The sequence below is a fragment of the Ooceraea biroi genome, chromosome 7 (assembly GCF_003672135.1).
Source record: "Ooceraea biroi isolate clonal line C1 chromosome 7, Obir_v5.4, whole genome shotgun sequence".
Lineage (NCBI taxonomy): Eukaryota > Metazoa > Arthropoda > Insecta > Hymenoptera > Formicidae > Ooceraea > Ooceraea biroi.
In genome coordinates this window covers 4,333,684-4,358,056 of record NC_039512.1, presented here as the reverse complement: position 1 = coordinate 4,358,056, position 24,373 = coordinate 4,333,684, and the positions used below count along the sequence as shown (strand labels likewise).

The following is a 24,373-nucleotide window of genomic DNA, read 5'->3' as shown; positions in this document are numbered from 1 at the left end:
TATATCGTGTCTTTTGGCATATTGTTTTAGATTCGTGGGGTTGACTTACTGGTGGCGTTTGCGAGCGCGCTTTTGCGAACCTGTGCTAGACATACCTCGTGGGCTACCTTTAAACAAAATGAGCTTTCATTATAGAGATTACCACGTGCGCGTCGTATCGGGGGAGGATGCTTCCCTCCCTATCGTGGGAGTAATCAGAAAAAAAATTGGGTGTCCCTCGGCCGGGAGGGGTTTCATATAGCGGAACAACACGCGAATATCAGAGTGAGATGTTGCGACACAATGGCAGAGCGACGAAATACGAAACTTGCCGCTGGTACCAATATAGGGGATGCGGACAGTTACCGTTTCGATGTTCCGTCAGATATTGCGCATGCACAATGATACATCTCGTGCCTCAGGGCGTTTTCGCAGACCGTATTTGTCGAGAATCGACGGTTTCGCTATTGACAACTGCTGTCGCGAACGTTGTAACACGCGCTCGTTTAACACGCTTCCTCAATTTGCGCTTTATCGACACGGGCGTTATTTAAATGACACATAACGACGCGAATCTGTTTCTGCTTATGTCATCCTCGCCGCACTCGCGATTCCGAAAACGCCGGATCTGCAAAGAAAGCGCCGCGTGTTCGCCTCGAGATAACGTTACTTTTCAGAGATTGCGATGAACAGTATGCACCGCGTCGTTTCTATATCCATGCTATGCACATAACAGGTTTACTTTGACAGCACATTACGATAAAACAGCGCATTACGACATCGACTGTTTACAGAACGACACTCCAAGATACTACGAATAAATCAACTTTTATTGAACCCGATTGATTCAAACCAACACGCAAGAGTTGTGATTCTTTGAGGCAAAGAATAGGCAAACGATGCTCTCGTCGCATCGTCGGAAATCCACAGGAACTGCGCGTTACGACAATTACATGTCCAAATTAATGCAACCATGGTGTATCGTTCGGTAAAGCGACGGTTTCCCGTGCGCTAAGCGGCGTTTTGTTTTCCATTAAACACGTAGGCCGGGCTGATTGCCGGTTGCCTCTAACGGTTTCCGCACGTTGCATAAAGTGCACGGCGGCGTTTGCAATAGGAAACTAGATGCCGGTACGATAAACACGCGCATGCAAATTTCGCGCAATCACTCTCCGGCCGAGATTCCGCGGGGGAGTTTTTCCGTCCCTTTCTCTTTCGCGGCGGCCGCCCCCTTCACACGGCCATCCAATTACCCGCGCGTGACAAATACACGAGAGTGAAGCGAAACGAACACCGACCGATCCCGTCGAGATCTGCGAATTTTGCTAAGATCGAAAATTGCGACCTGCCGTAATAACGGCGATAATAACTTGGCTTGGTTCGCGCGCGATCCACGAGCTAATCTCCCTCGCGATCTCTCGATCTAATACCGTAATAAGCTTCGCGAGAAACATGACCGGTTTTAATTTTTAGATTAAAACATGCTCGATACGCGTTTTGCCACGTATGATAAACGGACGAGTTTTTCGAACGATTTCGGTCACGTTAAATTGAAAATCTTTAAACTTTTGCTTTGCATCTTTGGATCTGTGACTGCGAGACGCGCGCGATTAATTCGCGATTTAATTTTACTTTTTCTCATCGAGACAAGATTCGAGTCACCGATCGAAAATGCGACGTCGGAAACCGCCGATTCTCGTGAGAAAGCCACACGTGAACGCCACACATTTCACATTTAACGATTCTCTACATGCGAGGATTCGGCGCGGCTACTTACTGGTCTTCTTGTACAGCAGGATCTCGAATTGATCGTGAATCTGACCCTCCAGGCACTCCTCGATCCTGGCGATCGTTTCCTTGTCCGTTAGCTCCCCGTACATGAATCCGCAGCGGCATGACTTTTGCATAACCTGGGGAATACAGTGGGGACGTATAAAGTATCCTTTATAGCCCATTTATTAACCCGCGCAACCCCGTCGCATGTGCGAATATATTATAATATAACGCCGCTATTATAGATAAGTAATTGTGTGGACCACACATGGGTAGATGATAAATGTGCGCAACGACCGCATGGTTGGCGGAAGATCGATTAATCCACTTTATAATTAGAACGGCCCATCTATTATTAATAAGCACTTTGCGCTCGTTATGTATTAATAAAGCGCACATCGTGAATCGTGACTCGACAACCGCGAAGTTCCTAAGCACTTTCAGAAAACGGAAGACCACTCGAATCTGCTCCATGGTATCATCGATTTGCATTCTCGCGCGAATCTTGCATATGCATACTATAAGAAATCTCTTTGCTGATATCGATATTATAACAATCTCGCAAAACTACCGGTACTCTTGCTATAAACGCTATTCACAAATTCATCACTTGCAATTAGGAATATTTTTGAGCACGATTTGAAACTTCGCATCTCTCTTTTGTATAACTAGTACAACACAGGCCTCGAGGTTTCGACGATTGAAAATCCTTTAGATTTAGAAATGAAAAAGTTCTAGCCATTAAAATGTTTTTCTTTTCCGAGGAGTTCTGTGCTATTTATATTGTTATTTGGCATATTGCCTAGAGTTCTCGATATTTAAAATTCGTTAAAACAATAAATGAAGAAGTTCTAGCCATTAAAATGTTTTTCTTTTCCGAGGAGTTCTGTGCTATTTATATTGTTATTTGGCATATTGCCTAGAGTTCTCGATATTTAAAATTCGTTAAAACAATAAATGAAAAAGTTCTAGCCATTAAAATGTTTTTCTTTTCCGAGGAGTTCTGTGCTATGTATATTGTTACCAGTATAACACAGGCGCGCGCTATGCGTGCGCTATTTTATTTTTCAATATTAATAATGTTTTCGAATAATAAAAACGTTATTTATTATATGCATAATTATCACACTCTACCAAATTGTTAACCTCCACGAGAAGACAGCCGCGCGATGGTAATCTAAACTGAACATAACGCACAACGCAAATCGAGATAACCAATCAGCGTCGCGGAAAAGAGGCCTCAACTATTCGATAAAAAAGAACTTCACGAAGTTAACACGCCTCTTTTAGAATAGGATACATTCGGTACATTGTTCTGCATATTTATTATCAATTTTGTAATAATAAACTGTTACTGACTACATATTAATTGCCGTAAACAGAAGCCATTGTACTTAAAGTGTTTCTTTAAATAGCGATCTCATTGATCGATAACATCGATAGAGGCTGACCCGATTTATTATCAAATGCCGACGAAAGTGAGAAATGGCGGTGCCATTCGTGCAGGATATCGGGCATAGGTGATATCGTGTTTTTCGACCTCGAAACAGATTTATTAATCCCGTAGCGCTGACCTTTAAATCCCGCGGCTCACAGACGCAACAGGAACGAAATTACTTCCATCCTGGGTTGAATCTGCTCGTCGAGTGGCATTTTTAATTGGATACGCAATCCTGAGCAGAATAACGGCGTCCGTAGGCAACATCCGTCGAATATTATACATATTGTAAAATAGGAGAAATAAAGCATATAAAATTTCATTTTATCCTCGCGCCATTAATACCGCCGATAAATAACACTAGCGAGATTTATTTCGTATATCGAATGCCACAAAAATACATCATACTTTGCTCGTACTCCTCGCTTTAACATTCGTAGTTTGCAGATGCGCGAAATGGCACGGAATAACGCAATAGCCATATTTTCTGTGCACGCCGATGAATCTGTTGTGTTAGTGGTACTTTTTCACGTTTTTCTATATACGTACAATGGAAAAAAATTTGGCCATACTTCGAAGTGCGAAAGCAGGAAGATAAAAGCGTAATATTGAACGACCAATGCGAGAAACGATACAATTCTCAAAGAAAACCCGATTTTGTGCAAACAAAAGGATTCTACGATCACATTGACCCGATTACGTCTTTGAGGTTGCCGACTCTAATAGGATCAGAAGTACAATTTTCCTTAATAATGTTGTAGAAATAATTTAGACAAAGTAAGATACGGTCAGCAAAGCAGCAAATTCTTGCTTCGAGTTGTCCTGAATGGAATAACTACTTCCCGAAAATAGCTTGCAACAATCGCCATAACGAATTTATATAATTGTCCAGCTCGATCAACAATCGTTTTTCCAGTCGAAATACATTTTTGCCACAACAGGCGATTGTTAAAATAATTAATCAAGCGATGAAAATAATTTAATTAAATGAAAACATGCCACAGGCGTCCGATGTTCGCAATCCAAATATTCGCAAATGTCACGTGTCGCGAGATTTCCGAAGCAGATTGAGAGTGCGCGGTATGCGCTTCGCGGTCCGCCACTTCCGTTCTCCACCGCGCGAACCTTCCACGAAAGCATTCCCAATCCGGCTTCCAGTAATAGAGTTTGCAAACCCCAAATCCATGTGTCTTCCCGAACAATAGGATTGGAACATACGGAGTCTTACAGAGGCGGGTTAGTTACTGCCTCTACCACTACCTCGTCACTTTAGTCGAAACGCTCAGATAGAACTCAGACAGAACCGAATCGCGTCGTCTCGAATCGAATAATCCGAAGTTCGATGTAAGTACGAGAAATCATTTTTACGCGTTCCTGTGACGTTAGATTATGAGCTCGACGAGATTATCTGTTCCGCCTTGCATATATAACATTATTTATGACTATCTCTCTCGAAGGAGATTTGGTAGCTCTTTGCTCACTTTGAGTTCTGATTCTGATTCTGATTCTGATTCTGATCGAATATGTAATGGTTTGAATAAATTTAAGGTCTTGTATATTCTCATCAACGCGGTAATGAACAGTCAGTAATTAATTAAACTATTATTTGCATCAAAGGTAAATCATTGAGTGCAAGTGTATAGACTGGTGCAGCAATTAGCAATTAGCTTTTAACTGGAGAGCTCGATATTGTCCAACTGCGATATTATCGGATTTGCTATCTCTAGATCTCTTGTCTGGTACACTCTTGCGCCTTGGTAACTCTTATCCCCACGTGCAGTGCTATAAATCGATGCCGATGAATCAAGCCGTTAGTCGCTAAACCCCGTTATCCGCTCGCCACTCGCGCCAGTCTCGTCCTAGAGGGTGAAAAATGGTAACGGATAAGCGAGCTATTGCTCATAACACCACCAGGTGAACCTCGAAGGATATTTCAGAATATATGGCAGTGTTACAACAATGCGAAGTACTCTTGATCCTAATGATGTGGCTTAAAAAGGAAATAACGAAGCGTGGGGCATTTATATTAACAATGACCGAGTCTAAAGTACAGTAAAACGCCGATTATCCCCGAATAAAACGGCAAAATAATGATACGCTTGTTATCAGTTATTCATAAGAAACTTTTGAGTACCTAAAGACATAAATATATTGTTAAATAAAAGGATATTAATATAAACCCGACTATTTTCTAACGATAAAGATATTCATAAAGGATTTATGTATTTTTTATTAATTTATATTTATTGTTCGAATATCGATGGTCAGCGAAAGTCAATCTACGAATCTATGCTCAAGCCTTGATCTTCTACGTATTTAAAAGATTGGTCACACTTTTAATAAATTAAAGATAAGATTGTGATGTTTGATGTCACATGTAATTAATTAATTTAAATGTAATTAATTAAGTTAATTCGGAGTGATATTATCTAAAAAGCAAATTTTCTGAATCACGGAATTGCAATGTGTGTCGTGTAAATACAGTTCTGAAAACGCCTGTAAAGAACTATTGCGAGGAAAACGAAAAGAATTAAATGTCCGTTGTATCAAATAAAGTACTCGTACCTCGGCACGATTGTAGCCGGAGATCTTGACGAAGCTCTCGTTGCAATAGACGATCGGGAAGTCGACGATCTGAGCGTTTGCCAGTAGAAAACTGCTGTCGGCTGTGAACAGAAAGAATAGAGAAAACGTCGCATTATTCTCTTGAATAATGAAACGTGATACACTAGCGAAAATACACATTTTTCCTCATCTTGCTACATTTCTCATTCGTCCCAGCAGTGTCTTTTGTTCGCGATTTACGTTCGTATCGCTCAATGCCCGCTTCGCTATTGGGGATGATGCCCCTTTTTACGCAAACTGCGGAATCTCGCAATATCAATACGTACATTGATTTAATATTTATGCATAATATAAATGTAAATTCAAAATACGTATTCATACAATAGCGACGTCGAGAGGGTGGCGAATGCACAGGGATAATCGATAGCCCCACCTCGTAAATTTACATTGCTCGGCTAATGGGTGTCTCGGAAGTTTTTCAACGAGCGGCCGAGTTCATTTAGAGTTTCACGATAAATTACAGGCGGGAATTAACAACAGCGACAGCGTGTGCTGCCCGTAATAACGCGAATTTCGCGGGAACTGAACGGAACGGAGTATGTAAGACGAGCCACGCCTTGCCGCAGTTATCCAATTAGCCATCGCGTGTAATCAGCGTTTCAACAAGCCCCGATTTGTTTGCTGATGGAGCTATGGCGGAAAGGGAAACGAATTTCCGAGAATTCCAAGAGAAGATCTTGCGTTTGTTCCGACGACAATCGACTACTAGTTTATCATCAGCACACAATTATAACAGTTAATTGTTTCATGGTCATAATATTTAGTATGGCTGATCTTAATGGTCACTGTATCATTGCCATTACACTTATTATTGCGATAATCGTTATCACAACCGGTGATGTCCGCGAAATCGCGTCACGTGCGCGCTTTTCTCGAGGACGATAGAACCAATCGCGGCGCGGAAACTGTCGCGGGTGGCGATGATGGTTGGGTACTTCGGTTTGTGGCAAACGCTGATTTAATATGACGATGCACGTGAGAAGGGTTCATAAAATTTAAGAGCTTCACACACTCACCGAGCGCAATAATGTCCCAACGCGAGAATACGCGAGCAGCTCGAAGGCGGCGAGGGAAGAATCACGGCGACGACGAGCGGAAAAACGACCGTTATTTCACCGATTCCGTTTACGGAGCATCCCTTAAATCTTCAACCAACGCGATCGTCTAACGATCAGGCTATAAAACACACCGGTGTTCGCACGCTAACGACCGTCGTGCAGTCGACGTCGTCGCGATGCGACGACAGACGACGACGACAACGACTATGTCGGATATCGTGCACCCCGTGCGCTCGGAAGCTTTACGCTTCAACCCCGTAATGCATACGTCAGCGAACATTGAAATAAAGTTGAAAATTACGCTCGCAAGAGCAAGCGCAAGCGATTTCGCCCTCCGTTCTCCGGCGAACTATCAATTCCGAGTAAATCGATAAAAAGATTTACGATATAATCAGCTTAGAATGAAACAGTCGAGTAATAATTATTCTAGACCTAATTGCGATTGAGTTCAATCGTTGCTATGATCCACGCAATCCAGATCTCTCTAAAGCTGCATAGTCTGCAAACTCAAGTCTGCAAGAGAAAGGTTCAACGACGAGAATATCGGGGCATCAGTATTCTTGTGTGAGTGATTAAAAAACAAAACGAGACTCTCGCTGATTATTAGTGGACGTCATGCACCGGAGCTCAAAATAATCCGATCAAGTAACGTGAACCTGTTCAAATACCCGCAGCGAGGCACTATTTCTGTCGGTCGTTCCTATTCTTTCCCGAGTTCCCGCACAGAGACTCGGATGCACTCATCCGAGCGTATGATCTCTGAAGTGGATCCTGTTGCATTCAACGTGTTGTGAGATAGATACCAGCCTATGTGCGTCGAATATATACGTATGTATGTACCGGGTGTCCTCGACATTCGCAGCGCGAGTCTCGGTGGCTTTTCGACGATTCTGCGAAGTGGTTTCGAGGGTACACCCGATCAAAAGTCCTTGTAACATCGTCGACCCCCTGCTCCCTTCTTCCTAGGCCTTGTCGCTGGATTCCCAACGAGATTTAGTTAGTCGCATTAGCATGGATTTTATACGAGCAATTATCGACACGACTACGCAGTAAGTCCGTACGAAATGCAAGATTACGTAACATAATTTACGTAATAATATCACAAATTATGGTGCAGGTAAATAACATTATACTATCGTTACATAAGAAGAATATGTCTTTTCGTACCAAAGAAAAGAAACCTTCGCTCGTGTTGCAATATCGTAATTTTAAAAACTGTTACGTACATGATTTTTCGTACGTTCACCATAGGTATAACAGGAAGGGAATTAAATAGAAAAAAATATCTCTCATTTTTTTATCATGGTAAAAGGATAAGAGATTAAACGCGCGCTTCATTAAATGTCGGCTTCGTAAATCAACACTTTCACGGACGAAGGCGTCAAGCAGCGATACCTTCCATTAACGGAGAGTCGGTGGCTTTCATTGCATTATCTTTCGCGTATCTAGCGCTAATCGACGGGAAATTATTGGCATGCCATTCGTTTTCAATTACAACGTGCCGCACAAAGGCCCGAGTAAATCCAATAAAAAAAAGAAACCGCGCGCCAATAGAGATCAATAACATTTTAATCTGCTCGTTACATATATACGAGAGAGAACGAAATACGTACGAAAATACAAAATACATTTCCAGACTCGCCGAATCTTTCTCTCTGGTAAATATTTTTTTCCGACTGTGCAATTTTGTTTTCACGAAAACATCATGAAGTGCATTATTCGGCGTTAACATTTTAACATGTGATACTCCGCAGTGCACCACATGCGGAAATGTGTTGCTGGAAATTGTACGCTTACATTCTAATAACCGTGTGCTTGTGTAATTTCAATATTGTTGCAAATAAGTTTTCAATTACGAGTTGTATTCAGAAATCTATTTCGTTCTACCATAGTCTCACAACTTTAGCTACATTTATACTTAATCACCTTGTATAATCGATATCCGCGCCGTCGAGTAGAAGAGTCATTATTATTTCGACACACACATACACGTACAAAGAGAAAAAGGAAGAGAGAAGTACACATACATACATGCACACGAAACATATATTAACCACGGAAATTCGTTGTGCATTAAACATGGGAAAATGGATTTCCGCAGCATTATGCGCGATAAATCTCGATGTAACGAGCTCTGATTGCCACCGACGCGCTAGCAACACGTAGCTACAGCGTCCCCGAACTTTACGTGTCCATTAATTAATAATTCGTGTCATAAAGTTGTTGCACGCGCCATAGTAATGTCATCTTGAGGCGCAGGTAGTCGCCCAGCGTCAAATACCACCATCGCGGCGACTCGTGCCAGGATCAGTAATCACTGAACGACCTCGTTATTATTACCTAATTTATTGCTCCGTTACCTGTCCCCGTTACGTCCACACCGGTGGAAGGATTTTCGGCTCGCGTCTGCATATATCTGCCTTAAGTATATTAATTATCGTCATCGGCTAACTTAATTTCCGCACGGAAGCTCCACGGACCGTTACTTAAATTGTTACTTAAATTGATTAATTTTATCAATTTAAATTTATTACATTTATCGGAAAGTGTGTAATCACGGCGTGCGATCTCTCTCGGAAGTTGCTTCTACGTTACACATTGACAAGCTGTTTTGATACTTGCCAATCGCGTAATTGATACGATCCCGATGATGGTCAAAGATAAAATTCCTGCCTTATTTCGATCCAAATGAAAATTAGGATGCAAGTTATGCTCGCTTCGACGTGCAATATTGGAATGAATCAAAGTTCGTCCCGTGGAAAGCTTTTCGCGGTATGATGAGAGATATTCGTAATGGATTGAACGCGGCTGTTTCTTTCATAGAGATGACGTTGCATCGTCCACGCAAACGCCGACTCACGGACGTATGTCAGCCGTGATTTTAATGGACTTTTCTACTTAGAGGCCAATAGAATGCAACCGATATCTTTCCTCTTTCTAGTAAAGCCGTAGCTGTTGCTTGGGCGTTAGGTCGAGATAGTGGAAACTCAGGTTGAAGAGAGACATTGAGAGAGAAAGACAGAGAGAGAGAGAGAGAGAAAGAAAGAAAGAAAAGAACAGACAAATGGCATCAAGGGTGTTTCAGACTTACTAGACCATTTTTCATCCAACGATCAAGACTATTTTAGTGAAAAATTGCGGGGTTTATATATCCTTGTGTGTGTGAAGAGGAATATCACGGTATATAAAATATATTATGCTATTTGGTAATAAAATATTATATACATAATATAATATACGTAAAATATTATACATAACAGCAATACAATAGTACTATCTTTTGCTTTTCTGGAATAGTTCAAACATGAAGAAATATTTTAATCACGAACTGTGTGTGGACAGAAAATTAAAACGTTTCCATGTACACGTATCACGTGATCGGTCAATCAATTATACGTAATTGGTTGAATCGACGTATATTATTCTCACGCAACATGATACACATGGTTTCCACATTTATTAGTTACTTTGTACACGGATAAATCTCAAGAGCCCATAAGCGACAAACATTAAAATGCGAAATAAAATATTGTTTTTTCCCAATTAGAATTAAAACTAGAATTACAACTGTAATTACAACCGGAGAATGATTCCTCTTTTGTGTTAAATGTCTGTGCGTGTATAAATCGCGGTAATGCGTAGAAGTACTAAAGCGTTTTCTTTTACGGCGAGAGAGCGAAAGAAAAATCACGGAACTACGGTGGACGACTCCGGACCAATTAACGCTTCTAGGATCCGAAGAGGAAGTTAATTGAGACGAATGGCACGGCGAAGAGAATCGAAGTCCGTTGTAAAGCACTCCGGGCCGAGGCCGGATCGATGAAACGCATTAAAAAGATTTAGATTACAAACGGATGGTACCGAAGCTCTGACGCCACCATGTCGAGCAATTTTCGAACGTGAGATAAATTTCAAACGCGAAAGGAGAGTTCGAGGAGGAAGGAGGATAACAACGAGACGGCGTAAATGCGCTTCACAGCGTTCGCTGTCTTGAAGAAACGCGCCGCATTGTCGTGACCAGCGATTTGCGTTAGCGACTGCGATGACGAAGAAGAAACCAACCCCCGATTTATCGGCCTCTTGTGTGCGTATGTGTGTGTGTCAGATTTTCCATAGAATTTAATTTATTCCATGTTTCTTATTTTTATTATATATTCCAAATAATTTAATTTATTATTTGGATATATTTCTTATTTAAAAAAGTGCAATATGTTTGACGTGAGATACTATATGGAATATAATAATTAAAACTTTTGGAAATATTCTACAAAATTTATACTATTTCAAGTAATAGGGTATATATCAACGTTTCAACGGCTCATAAAGACTAAATATACGTTTTATTTAACTAAAACAGATTTCTATCTGTTGTTTTCTATTGCGAGCGGAAGTGGCAGCGATATCTCGAGGGTTGCCCCTTCGAAACATTTTACGTGTTTATGAGAGATAAATCTTGACCCCATTTGAAGAAATAATGTACGCATGAGTATCCATTCAATGCTGCCATGTTAAAGGCAAATGACAGAGCACGATAACAATCCATTAACGTTGTCTGTTGAAAATATTCAACGTAGCTGCTAGATTTTCCAGTCTTCTTCTCTCCTCGTAATTTCGCATGAATAAGATAGAAAAGAATACTTTCGAAGTTCCTTGAAGCAATCACATTGTGTAGAGAAATTCGTGTTACGTGTCACTAATCCGCGCTCGCACGAACCACTGATCTACTGCGTTCGTGGTAACCGTCGTGTAAATCCAGAAATAAATTTACGACTGACGATAACTCGCTGGCCTTTTTAAGACGTGTGTATCTCGATAACAAATTGTATTACTTTCGAATAAAATAGATTGTACAACTCCTTCCATCACAACTATTTCGTAATGTTTTTCTCACATGACAAGAAAATATTATTTATTAAAACAATTTATAGAGAATATCTAAGATTACATTTATTTAAATTAAACTTCAGCGAAATTCAGAATTATTAAAATTAGTTACACAAATTTCAATCGTAGAATTTTTATCGCAGAAGAGGAAGCTAGAAAATTATTCTGTCTGAATCATCGTAATAAAAGATGTATCAAGCACGAGAAAGGTTGTTACATTTTCGAACTTAACGCACAATCTTTAAAAAAAGACATTTTATTTGTATCTTACTCGTATCTTACAATTATCAGACTTCGCATGAATTTATCGCTACGATGCATCACGATGCGATACGTATTGGTTTTTCCGCGAGGATATACGCTTCACGCGTTATGATTCCAACGAAACTGAAGCAATAACAAGCGCCAAGACAACCGGGCAACGTTACAAGATTTAAAGTACGAACAAGACCGGGCGCTACGCTTACTGGAAAAATTGCGACATACTTTGGCTCCAGCGATCCTGAATCCATTCCTAATCTTGTAGAATGTCGTGTCAGGCCAGCACGTGAGCAAGTACAACGAATTATATGCTACTATCTCGCCTCCCCCGAGAAACATATATTATCAGATAGTTGAGTAAGTTGTCGTCGTTTTCCCCCAAGTACCTCTAGTGCCTAGCCTGCGGAAAATTTATTACACAGAAATATCCAGAAACGTATTCCATCGGGAAAACGCTAAGTTTCATGAGTCACGAATACCTGCGAGTTCGCGTTCTTAACGTTAACATAGTAAATCAGATAATTTACCGTGATTTTTAAAGAGGCATAAAAATACGTCGACTCCGCCTGATTTGCCCCTGATGGGTTCTGGCCTTCTTTTATGATCGCCTGCTGCTCGTACGTGTTATATTGCTGCTTGAACTTTGAACTTCAGGCACGGCTCTTTACGAAAGTGAATAAAACTACTCCTGCCGCGTTGTTTCGTTGCGAATAAACGTTAAATGCGTGACTAACATTCACAAGCGGAAATATCATTAGACTCTAATAAAGGTTTTAATAGAAGTTTTAATATTTTACAGCAGGTTTCTCTATTTATTATTCTAACAATGGAGAAGAAACGCATATACTCCGATTGTGTGTGTATAATTTATTTATATTTGATAATACTGTTTCCATCAAAATGTTGCATATCTTGGAAAATTTCTAAATATTTCATACACGTCAAAATTCTCTATCCACTATCTGTCTTGAATTATAGTTTCTTCAAAGAAACAGTAAATAAAGAAACTTGAAAAAAAGTTAAACGAAACTTCAAAAATTATGCATCAGAATTATAGATCAGAAATATATTCTAAAATCGATCGCGCTAGATTCTTAAGAACAATGAATCAATCATGGTTAAGTTTTTAAACGCAATCAAAAGACAAGATACAAGAAATCGAAGAGCATTTATACCGCGCCCATGCAGAACCGCCGCGCTAAAGGGCAAGTGGTGTTAACCCTTCGTCTTTAACGTAATCACTATTTCATTGTTTTAACGACCCTATGCATGTGTGAGTTATCTACCGTTCAACCGGGGTAATACGTGGAGAACGACGCAGCATAGCAATGCGCAGCAACGTCAAATCACTGTGATATCACGTCCGCTGAATTGCGCCATTGCAACGTCACAGAGCGTTACTGTGCGTAACATTGACATCAAACGTTACACACGCAATGGCAACATGTATCGAATACAATTCAAGGTACCTGTCATGAATTGATATTTTATTGTGTTATGATTGGATTATCCAGTGATGAAAAACAGCGCTTTCTGAAGGACCTTCTAAATATCAAAATATTACATGCTTAAAGATCGAAAACGGATTCGAGACAAAATGCGTGATCATGAAAGCACGAAAATACATTATTACACGCATACACACATATACACGTTATTTCATTTTTATTATAAAAATATAAAAAGAAATTTGTCTCTGTAATGTAATAATTATGGAATCTTCATAATTCATGGGACGCACATTTCAGACTTATAAATTAAAGCATCTTAATAAAAATCGCAGACTTAAGAATCACATGAAATATATCGACATATAGATCTCAGTTTAACTGCTGCATAGTACCATAAATTCGTTCACTATTGTGTAAAAAAAGAAATGCGCCTCAGTTGTTGATTGTTAAAGAACGACGGCAAGTTCCGGCTTCTTCAGAAAACGATTACGCACGTAGTGATCGTGTCTGCTAGTCGGCAGCAAGTAAGGTCAGCCCGACCTTACTTAATCTTGATTCACACGCGAGTAACTTTCGCGACCGAAGTTAGATCGGGTCAAGGTGCAGCCGATATACTTGCACGAGCTTGCAGCTGATTCTAACATACAACAACAGCCGAGTTTTTGCATTGTACTCGGCGAGACATCCGCGACGGCCGCTCGAACGGTTAATTCTTTATGATCGTGTATCAAGATGAACTTCACACGGCAATTCGTGACACTCCCGCAAACGATTTATTCGATTACAGAGAGTTGCTGCGAAAAAAGCGAATTCTTGCAACAATAAAGAAAATGTTCTCCGCAAATCCACAATGGAAACCATTTTCCTTTCACGAAAGTAAATAGTAGATATATCTGTCCCTTTTTCTCTTTAAATTTTATTCAGGTTTTTAATGTAGAGTAGAAAGACCACATTTGTGGAATCACTCTTTTACCATTTTACTCACGTATAATTGAAATGTTCATACTTTAATTATTTTTTAATTTTATGCAAGGAATTCTTGCATTTGCAAATTCTATCTCTAAATTCTATTTTTATCTATGTAGTAAATCATTATTGAATATCATCCTCAAGCAAATTTTGTATGCGGACTCGTAAAATACATATATAATAATTTTTCTGCACTCGCTGTCCTAAATTGTGTGATTGTAATTATAATAAATCACATGATAGTATGACAAAAAGCTAAATAATATAAAAAGGGCAAATCTTCCAATGCATTTCATCAGCTTTCGTACAAGAGCAAATTTATTCAACTGCACAATGTGAATCGAGTCAATTAAAAGCCTTCAATAATTAAATGACTCTGAGATACGTTTGTACAAGAATTATCGTCGAATGCGAGTCAATAGTCTAAAATTTAAATATATGCCTCTTTAAAATAATAGTATCACTTATCAATGAATTATTGATAATGGTAAACAAAAAAAGTAATATGTAATAACATTTATTTCAATTCTCATTATTTTCTCTTGATGCATTCTCTTATTTACAGGCGGTAAATCGTATTTTTCTTTCTCGCACAAGGATTTTCTGCAAAGCATCATGACCTGAGGACATGAAATGTGATTCTGTTGGAGATGTCTAAATAGTCTATTATCCTATCTTCTCGTAAACGCGCAGTAATTATATTTCCCACTGGCATAATACAGGCTCTGCGAAACACGTTATGTATTATATATATGTATATATATGTTGCACGAATGCGCAAAGCACAAACGGAGTAACACGCGAGCCATTATAATTTACTATTTCTAGGACGTGATTAATATATAATAAATATGGAAAAGCTTCTTACAAAAGAGTCATGCATTTATACTATTCGGTGTTCAATATTCATCAAAAACTCGGATCTCACCGACCACATTATATATAAATTATTAATAATTGAGAGCAGTTGATCGAGACTATTAGATGAAATTAATAGCATTACAAGATCTCTCTCCTGTAATGGGAAAGTTAGGTACAATAACAATATTCAATGTTTTACAACAGTACATTATCTGTATGAAATATGATATTGCATGTTTAACTTGGATGACGACTATACATACTTGCCATAAATTATTACTCGCGAAACTCGGTAACGACGGGAAGAAATGATATACGTACACCAGAGACTAGCAGCGGAATGTACATATTTGATATGGATTAAGTTCCTCGCAAGATTATGAAATTAACGGTAATTTTCATTGGATTATCCACATTATGGACGTATAATATTATACGCGGTGTGTGTGAATAAATAAATTTCCGACGTAACAACCCTTCATTATTGCAGTGAGCCGCTTCGTATAAGTGCTCGGTTCGCACATTAACAGTCCAGGAACCGCTTTCATATATGGCGGATAATTTAAAAATAGATCTTCCTTCAGAGAAGAAAAGAGAGAGAGAGAGGTTTATTTTCTTTTTTTTATTCCGCTGCAACAATAAGCGACACCGCGATATCACTGCACCGCCAGACGTCCGACATTGCGACACAATTTTTCATCGCGCGAAGCGAGAAAGCTCGGAAATAAGAAGGTATTAAGTCACGAGGCGAAGTCGATCACGTAGTGAGACCGCGCTACCGAAAACGCTGCCACCCCCTTTTGTATCCAGGCGCGTTATTACGACGACGGAGCCACATGTCTGCGGGCTGCATCGAGGAATCGAGGCAGCGTCCCAATTCGTGCGAAGGAGCTCTCTTATACGAGAGAAAACGCTTGCGTTCGATTTAATATATCGCGACCATAAAGCAGCTATAGAAACACGCGACGGCGGGGTGGCGTCGATATCGCGGCGACGTGACAGACCGAAATGAATGCGCGCGATGGAATTCGGGAAAATCACTCGGTCGCTTCGTACAAAAGAATCATCTGCGAGTCGAACGAGATACCGTCATATCTCCCAAGTGCTCAAAATTAGATAGGGTGGATCTCGGATTCGTAGATATAAATTGGATGATTTCACTTCCAACAGTACCCAAACTGGATCTTGCGATGAATCGTTCATTTATAAATCCGTACAAAACAGAAAAGAATAAAAAATGTTTTAATAATAATAATAATCATCATCAAATAATAATCAAATAGTAATAATAATAGCCAGTAATAATAAAGTAATTAATGATAAAATAATTAATAAAAGCGATAATAATAAGAGAAAATCATGATAACGATATATACATTTCCCTATCACAAATTTGTCTATAACTATATCGAACGAGTTTTAACATGTCAGGTAATAGTTTTTCAATTTGGGATATAAAATCATCGCGGAAACTATTGAATTTTTAACGATGTTTGACTAATGGGTCCGGGCGGATCTCGATTCTCTCGGTACAAAAGCACGGTACTCATGTCTGCTGAAAAGCTCGCTGAATTTGTTTCTCTCGTCAACACCGGGTGGTAGAAACGCGGGGCAGTGTGCATTTTATTCGTTTTTATTCACGGTTCGGTTGCGCGTCTGTGACGTCATATCTATATGACGCAAATCTCAATTAATCTACTCGCATACGTGGGAGGAGAGAATAGTCCGTCGGAAGTGAACGTGAGATGCTCTTGCGCACTCGTAGAAAATTAATCCACTGATTTATTAAATTTACGGCGCAAATATATACGACTGGCGCGGGAGCGACAGCCATATCTTCGAAAATGCAAATCTTGTGTTCTTCAGGGAGCGACGCGGTCTCAAAAGGACAGCTCGCGAAATGCCGCAGCGATTATAATTCCTGAGGTCTCTTCTCGTGATCTCATCTTGTAATTAAAAATTAGGGGGTGCTCACGAGGCATTAAGGACTGACGTGATACATATTATTCTTTGAAGTGATTACAAAGCGATTAACATTATTGCAATATTACGTTCAATATTACAATATAATTGATATAACAATATCATGGTCAGCATAATTATAAATGTTATAATTATTGTTTTTTAGCTCTTTCAAAATACTCTTTGGAATAATCAACTAGTGTACAAAAATACTCTAAAACATTTATATTTCAAAATTATCGTTGATATGCACGAAGGTATATACGTAACCAAATATAAGCTGGATAAAAGTATCTCCATTTATATGCTGCCTTGATAAAATATTTCAAGATCTACGTCAATGTTAATGGTAATTAACAGAAATATGAATACGTGCTCATTATTTATACATAGACAAGTACTCGCTGAAATTTCATTGTGCAACGAGTACAATGTACGCGCAGTCCATTCCCTAGATAAATATTCATTCCCTTCCTCCCAGCTTTATTGTGTCGGAACTTAATTAAGTTATACCACAAACGGTGGGTACGCGCAGTCTGGAGAGTTTGAAAAGTGTATCTTCGACGGAGCCATTTGTGCCTCGCCTCAGAAGAGACCGCATCAAGGAGATCAAGATTCAAACGTCATTTATCTATAGTACAGCTAACTGCGAAAATATAACCAAGTCATATATACAGGGTGGCCCATTTTAATTTATACAGTCGATTTTTTAAAAAACTAAAAGAGATACGAAAAAATGTTTCAGACAGACATGTCACGATTTCGAGGGGGACATAAGATGATACCATTGGTTTGACCTTGAATAGTCGTTTGAAGGTCACGCGAAGATCACCTTCAATTTCTTAAATTGAAACCCCAACTTTTTATTGCAGATTCTTATTCTCCATCGAAAAGTAAGTAACTTTTGTCTGAAACATTTTTCCGAAAAATGTCATCTTATGTCCTTAAAATGATCTTCAAGATGAGTTTTGAGGACATTTTAAGGACATAAGATGACATTTTTCGGAAAAATGTTTCAGACAAAAGTTACTTACTTTTCAATGGAGAATAAGAATCTGCAATAAAAAGTTGGGGTTTCAATTTAAGAAATTGAAGGTGATCTTCGCGTGACCTTCAAACGACTATTCAAGGTCAAACCAATGGTATCATCTTATGTCCCCCTCGAAATCGTGACATGTCTGTCTGAAACATTTTTTCGTATCTCTTTTAGTTTTTTAAAAAATCGACTGTATAAATTAAAATGGGCCACCCTGTATACAGGGTGAGGCACCTAAAACAGGCCACCTGACTATCTCGGCTGTTATTGGTGATAGAAAAAAATGTGTCAGACCAAACTTGCATGGTTTCGAGGGACACATAATTTGTTCTAAATAGTTAGTTAGTTTTTTATTAGGTGGACGTAGAGATCAGATGAAGGTCAACTTCGTTTTTTTAAATGGTATGATATGTTTTTTTACGTACCATCTAGTAGAGCGTTTGAAGATGCGCACATTGATCTAAATCTTGATCGGGTCAAAATCATTCAAGGTCACTGAAGGCCAACTGCAAGGGAAAATAATTTACTTTATATTGCCTAGAGTTCTCTGCTATTGAAAATACCGTAATTTCAGAAATGAAAAAGTTCTAGCCGTTAGAAATTTTTTCTTTTCTGCGAAGTTCTGAGTTGTTATCATTATTTTTTATATTGCCTAGAGTTCTTTGCTATTGAAAATACCGTAAATTCAGAAATGAAAAAGTTCTAGCCGTTAGAAATTTTTCTTTTCCGAGAAGTTCTGAGTTGATGATATCATTATTTTTTATATTGCCTAGAGTTCCCTGCTATTGAAAATACTGTAAATTCAGAAATGAAAAAGTTCTAGCCATTAGAAATTTTTTTTTCCCGAGAAGTTCTGAGTTGTTCATATCATTATTTCTTATATTGCCTAGAGTTCCCTGCTATTAAAAATATCGTAAATTCAGAATGAAAAAGTTCTAGCCGTTAGAAATTTTTTCTTTTCCGAGAAGTTCTGAGTTGTTGATATCTATATTTTTTATATTGCCTAGAGTTCTCTGCTATTGAAAATACCGTAAACTCAGAAATGAAAAAGTTCTAGCACTTAGAAATTTTAACCTTCAGTGACCTTGAATGATTTTGACCCGTAGATCAATGTGCGCATCTTCAAACGCTCTACTAGATGGTACGTAAAAAAACCATATACCATTTAAAAAAACGAAGTTGACCTTCATATGACCTCTACGCGTCCACCTAATAAAAAATTATTTAGAACAAATTATGTGTCCCTCGGAACCATGCAAGTTTGCTCTGACACATTTTTTTCTATCACCAATAACAGCCGAGATATTCAGGTGGCCTGTTTTAGGTGCCTCACCCTGTACAGTAAAACTCTTTTGAATTAGAAATTTTCGCATTTGTCACGAAACGTATAGAAAAAGATTCCGTGATAACTGAAGAATTCCATAGTAATAATACACATCCGTAATAATGATTGATCCATTCTTTCAGAAATTTATTTTAAAGTTCTGAAAACAATATCTAAAATGTTAACTTTCAAAGATGATTTGAATTTTTACATTGTATTGCTTTTAATTGCAACTTTTACCATTTTGTTCTTAATTCTAAACGCTAAAAGCTGTTTCGTGATGCATTCCGCTCGATTTCGATCGGTTCACGGGCTTCTAAATAAATTCGTCGCTTTCCTTAGTATGGAGATTTCTGTCGCACGCAAATGTCGTTTCCTCGCGAAGACTTTTCCCGAAGGCTTCCTCGCGCGTGCTTTATCGGGGGCGGCACGCAGCTACCCCTCAGCGCACCACCCAATCTCCGCTCCGCCGTCGCAAAATTGCAACGATTACGACGGATGATTTATCGTCGAGACGCGCGGATCGCGTGTTGTCGCTTGCTTCGTTCGCCTTAATGCGCGTTGGGACGCGAATTCTCCTTGTCGACGTCGACCGCCGTCAAGGCTGCTCCACGTGCGCCGACGAACCTTGTATGGATCTCGAAGGGCCGATATGGTGCGATTAAAATCGCTCTTTCGTGCAGATCCCTTCAAGATTCTCGACTGTGGCGTGCACAGTCTTGCCAATTGTTACAACTGAGCTGTCACAACTAACGTAATAATAACACTTGCTGCTGATCGCGAGGGCAATTAAATGATCGAGGCTTGTTCTTCAGGGCCACTGCGCCTCCAGGAAAAAAGACTCTTTAACGGAAAATGCAGAAAAGGAGTATGGAAAATTGTAAAAATTTTGTGGTACAAAACCAATCGTTATGAAACTTGACACAAACTTAGTATGAGGTAAAATATAAAGAAATCTAACTAAAATCGACCGGCTAAATGAGTGGATCCTGGTCAAAAAGCAGAAAATGTGTCTAATGAATCGTGTGGCGGCAGTGCCATTTACCACTTATACAGGGTGTCCCGGGTTTTAACCGACAAACTGCGGGAGCATATTCTACTAGTGGAAATAAGAAAAAATTCTTATATCGAGTTTGCTTAGAAATGCTTTATTACAAAGTTATAAACCAATATTGAAAAGAAATATGAGATAAGTAACAACGGAACATAGTGTAGAATTTGGAAGGTCCAAGATGTTTATGTTACGTGTATTCACATGTATTCATGTTCACTATGTTCAAACGATTCAGTATGATTGTTACTTTCACAAGAGTAGCTGTTAGATTTCAATCGTCGTGTCAACTAGCAATTACTATCAGAATGCCAAAAGTGTTTTCAAATGAGGAATACACCGATATTCATTTCGTGTACGGATTCTGTGACGGAAATGCACGAGCTGCCGTACGAGAGTATCAACGTAGATTTCCTAACAGGAGAGTACCAGATAGATTTAAAGCAACGAATTACTAATTCAGTTACTGAGATGCAACAACATTTTCAGGAATGTCGTACTGTAACAAATTCTGTACTACGTCGATGTCTAGCTTGTATCGATGTCCAAGGACAACATTTTGAAATGCGTCACTAAATCATTGCGTAGATAATTTTTATTTTTGTGAAAAAATCCGTTGTTACTTATCTCATATTTGTTTTCAATATTGGTTTATAACTTTGTAATAAAGCATTTCTAAGCAAACTCGATATAAGAATTTTTTCTTATTTCCACTAGTAGAATATGCTCCCGCAGTTTGTCGGTTAAAACCCGGGACACCCTGTATAATCTAATTTTGGCAATACAATAACATTGTTCGTGAATGGCTCCTCACAAATACTGCAGCTTTGTCGACTACATGAATGAGGAGTGTGTACTTCATAGAATTTCATAAAATGTCATTGGACACATTTTCTGCTTTTTGACCAGGATCCACTCATTTAGCCGGTCGATTTTAGTTAGATTTCTTCATATTTTACCTCATACTAAGTTTGTGTCAAGTTTCATAACGATTGGTTTTATACCACAAAATTTTTACAATTTTCCATACTCCTTTGTTCGTGCGCGCAGGTGATGCTATTTTCTGTGAATCTCTATAAATTATATATTATATTTTCAGGTGTTTTGAAAACGTTCATTCGTGATCACGATTGTACATTAATATGAAATGTAATACAAATATATTTTTCACGGTTATTTGCTGTTGTATTCGAACCACGTGCAGGGTTGCTTCAATAATGAATCCGAGCGTGAGTGATCCCACGTTACGACTTTAGGATCTAGTCGGGCCCAACACGACGAATGCATATTCAACGTATAGCTGTCACGCTTTATCCCTGTTATGATGCGCGACAAAGTTTACACAATACTCCATATTTCATCCCTTAGTTTCTTTCTTTTCCTTAAATTGTTCACGTAACCGGTTTATCACAAAAATAATTTCCATATAAGAGTAAGCTTGCTAGTTATTTTTTTCTTTTATTTGCAGACAAAGCATCTCATAATTCTGCAGAAATTTTAAAAACGGTGTACGCGCATTTCCATGTCTATGTCTTGATATGAGGAAATGATAAATAAATAAAACATAATTAAAACGATAAGAATGCTACGCATCATTATCTGATACATTAATATCTAAAAACAATATTTTATTTTCCTTGATTAGATAATACGGACATCCGGCAAAACATTAAAAATTTCAACATAACGATTGCGATAGGCCCTGCGATAGAGAAGTTTTATAATGCGGGACCTGCGTTACGTACGTGTCCATCGTTTATTTTGAGGGTTCCAACTCCACGGGTTATCGCCACAACGTTCAAGGTTCAAGGAGGGTATAAAGAAACGATCTCCATTTATGTTCGTTGCGGCGACACTGCGGTATCGCGTGTTCATTCTTGAAAAATAGACACGACACCATCGCCGAGAAAACGGTTTACGAACTTGGAATTCGGAAGTCTGTCTAACTTTGTTAACGTTCTGCGAACATTCACACGTCAATCTCGGAGCTTCGCGATATACACCTTGCGGTACTCAGAAGAACATCCCTTTGACGCTAAACCGTGCGGCGAGAACGGATAAGCACCGTGAGTTTCAAGTGTGAAGGAAATTTCGAGTGAAAGTGAGTATATCAACAATTTTCCAGTGAGGGGTTGCTTTCTTCTGTCAATCAATGACGTTTAACATGTAATCTAATTTAACGAAAGCTTTCGAAAAGCTCGATCGACCCGATATTCCTTTTAATCTGCGCTGTTCTGCCGTTTACGTTTCAGAGACGTGAACCCGGACTGTCATCAGACCTCGCTTTTATCCCCGGTCTTACCCCTTTTCATTCACCCTCCGGCTGTCATTCGCACATCCGCAGAATCAAAAATAGTACGAGCCATAGAGAAAGAATTTATGTCAAGTTGGAGGATGATCGCACGAATGATGTCAATAGGGTGACGACATCGATGAGCTATTGTGCACATTCTTCTCCCGTTTCCGCTTCTTATCACCCTTTTCGACCAGACTTTTGATTGAAAAATAAGTATCATTTCATAAATACTCGTATCAAATAATTTCCGTTCAAAGGAATTCTATGAGCGCGAAATACTTGAAATAGAATTTCACGAATAATCAGTGGAACGAATAATCAGTGGAACGATGCATATATAAATCATAATGTGTAAAACATATTTTAATTTTCGAATAAAACTAATGATCGTTATGTCCACAACGTTGCGCGTATTTTTATTTATGTTGTTACTGGTATAAAATGAACATGTGTGACTCATTTTCCGTATGGACACTTGAAAAGTTGATATAAATAAATTTACAATACATAAATATAACAATGATTATTCCAAATTGCATTCATCAAATTTTCATCTCTATCACAATAATTGACAATTAATATTATTCATGTATTATGTAATATTGTTTCAAATATATGAAATGTAGAAAGTTAAAAAGGGATTCACGAGCTGTCGAAAATATTGCGTAACGTAAAACGCGACCATCGAATATATCTCGACAATGTTAAAACCAGGAAATTATTTTCACAGGTGCCGTCGCTTTTTATTACTAACCGCGTTCGAACTAATTTTAAACATTTTCAGCGTTCTAATATCATAATTTTTAAATATCTGCGAAACGAAATTTTCACGCTCGTGGATTTTTGCAAGCGCGGATAATTGCCCGTTTCCAGCGCGGCACTTTGCTACACGTTCTCGCAGAACTAATTTCGTTGTTTAAAAGCGGTAACTCGGTGGCTATCTTTTTAATGAAGAAAATACAAAGACTTAAAATTCAGCATCGTCATTAAATTCCATAAAATTCCGAGTTGATAACTCAGTTAATTGAATCAGTTTTCTGATTCATTTTTCACTGATGAGAGTTTCTATTCTATCCCAAATATACAGTAGGTAGGTAGGGAAAATGTGCACACAAACAAAACACAAATATATAAAACCTTTAATAATCAAATCAATATGAATATTAATTAAATTTATAATTCCATTAAAAGTAGAAGCAAACATACTGGTTTTCCGAAACTCGAGAAGAAACTCTTCGCGACAAAGTATTGTTGTGCCATTTTTGTTATCCCGCAGTGTAAAGTAACACTAACAATAAACGCAAAGTTATCGTGTACCGAGTTTTTCGAATTTATGGTCCCGGTCAATTATTCAACCAAGTAGCTCGGGTTTGACGTCGCACAAGATAGATTCTGTTCTCGTTTC

At 38.7% G+C, this 24,373-nt stretch overlaps 1 protein-coding gene across 2 annotated transcripts in view; it reads right to left on the bottom strand.

The window, feature by feature from the left end:
- The window catches only part of LOC105277556 (potassium voltage-gated channel protein eag), a 66,312-nt gene that overhangs the window by 23,072 nt on the left and 18,867 nt on the right, over nucleotides 1-24,373 (bottom strand). Inside the window, exons 2-4 of one of the 2 annotated variants that reach the window (XM_011335983.2) lie at nucleotides 5,756-5,856; nucleotides 1,757-1,889; nucleotides 96-107 (exon numbers count right to left, since the gene is read on the bottom strand). In XM_011335983.2, coding sequence (XP_011334285.2) covers nucleotides 96-107; nucleotides 1,757-1,889; nucleotides 5,756-5,856 — 246 coding nt within the window. The remainder of the gene's footprint in view (nucleotides 1-95; nucleotides 108-1,756; nucleotides 1,890-5,755; nucleotides 5,857-24,373) is intronic. The other variant, XM_011335984.2, reaches the window with a different exon arrangement.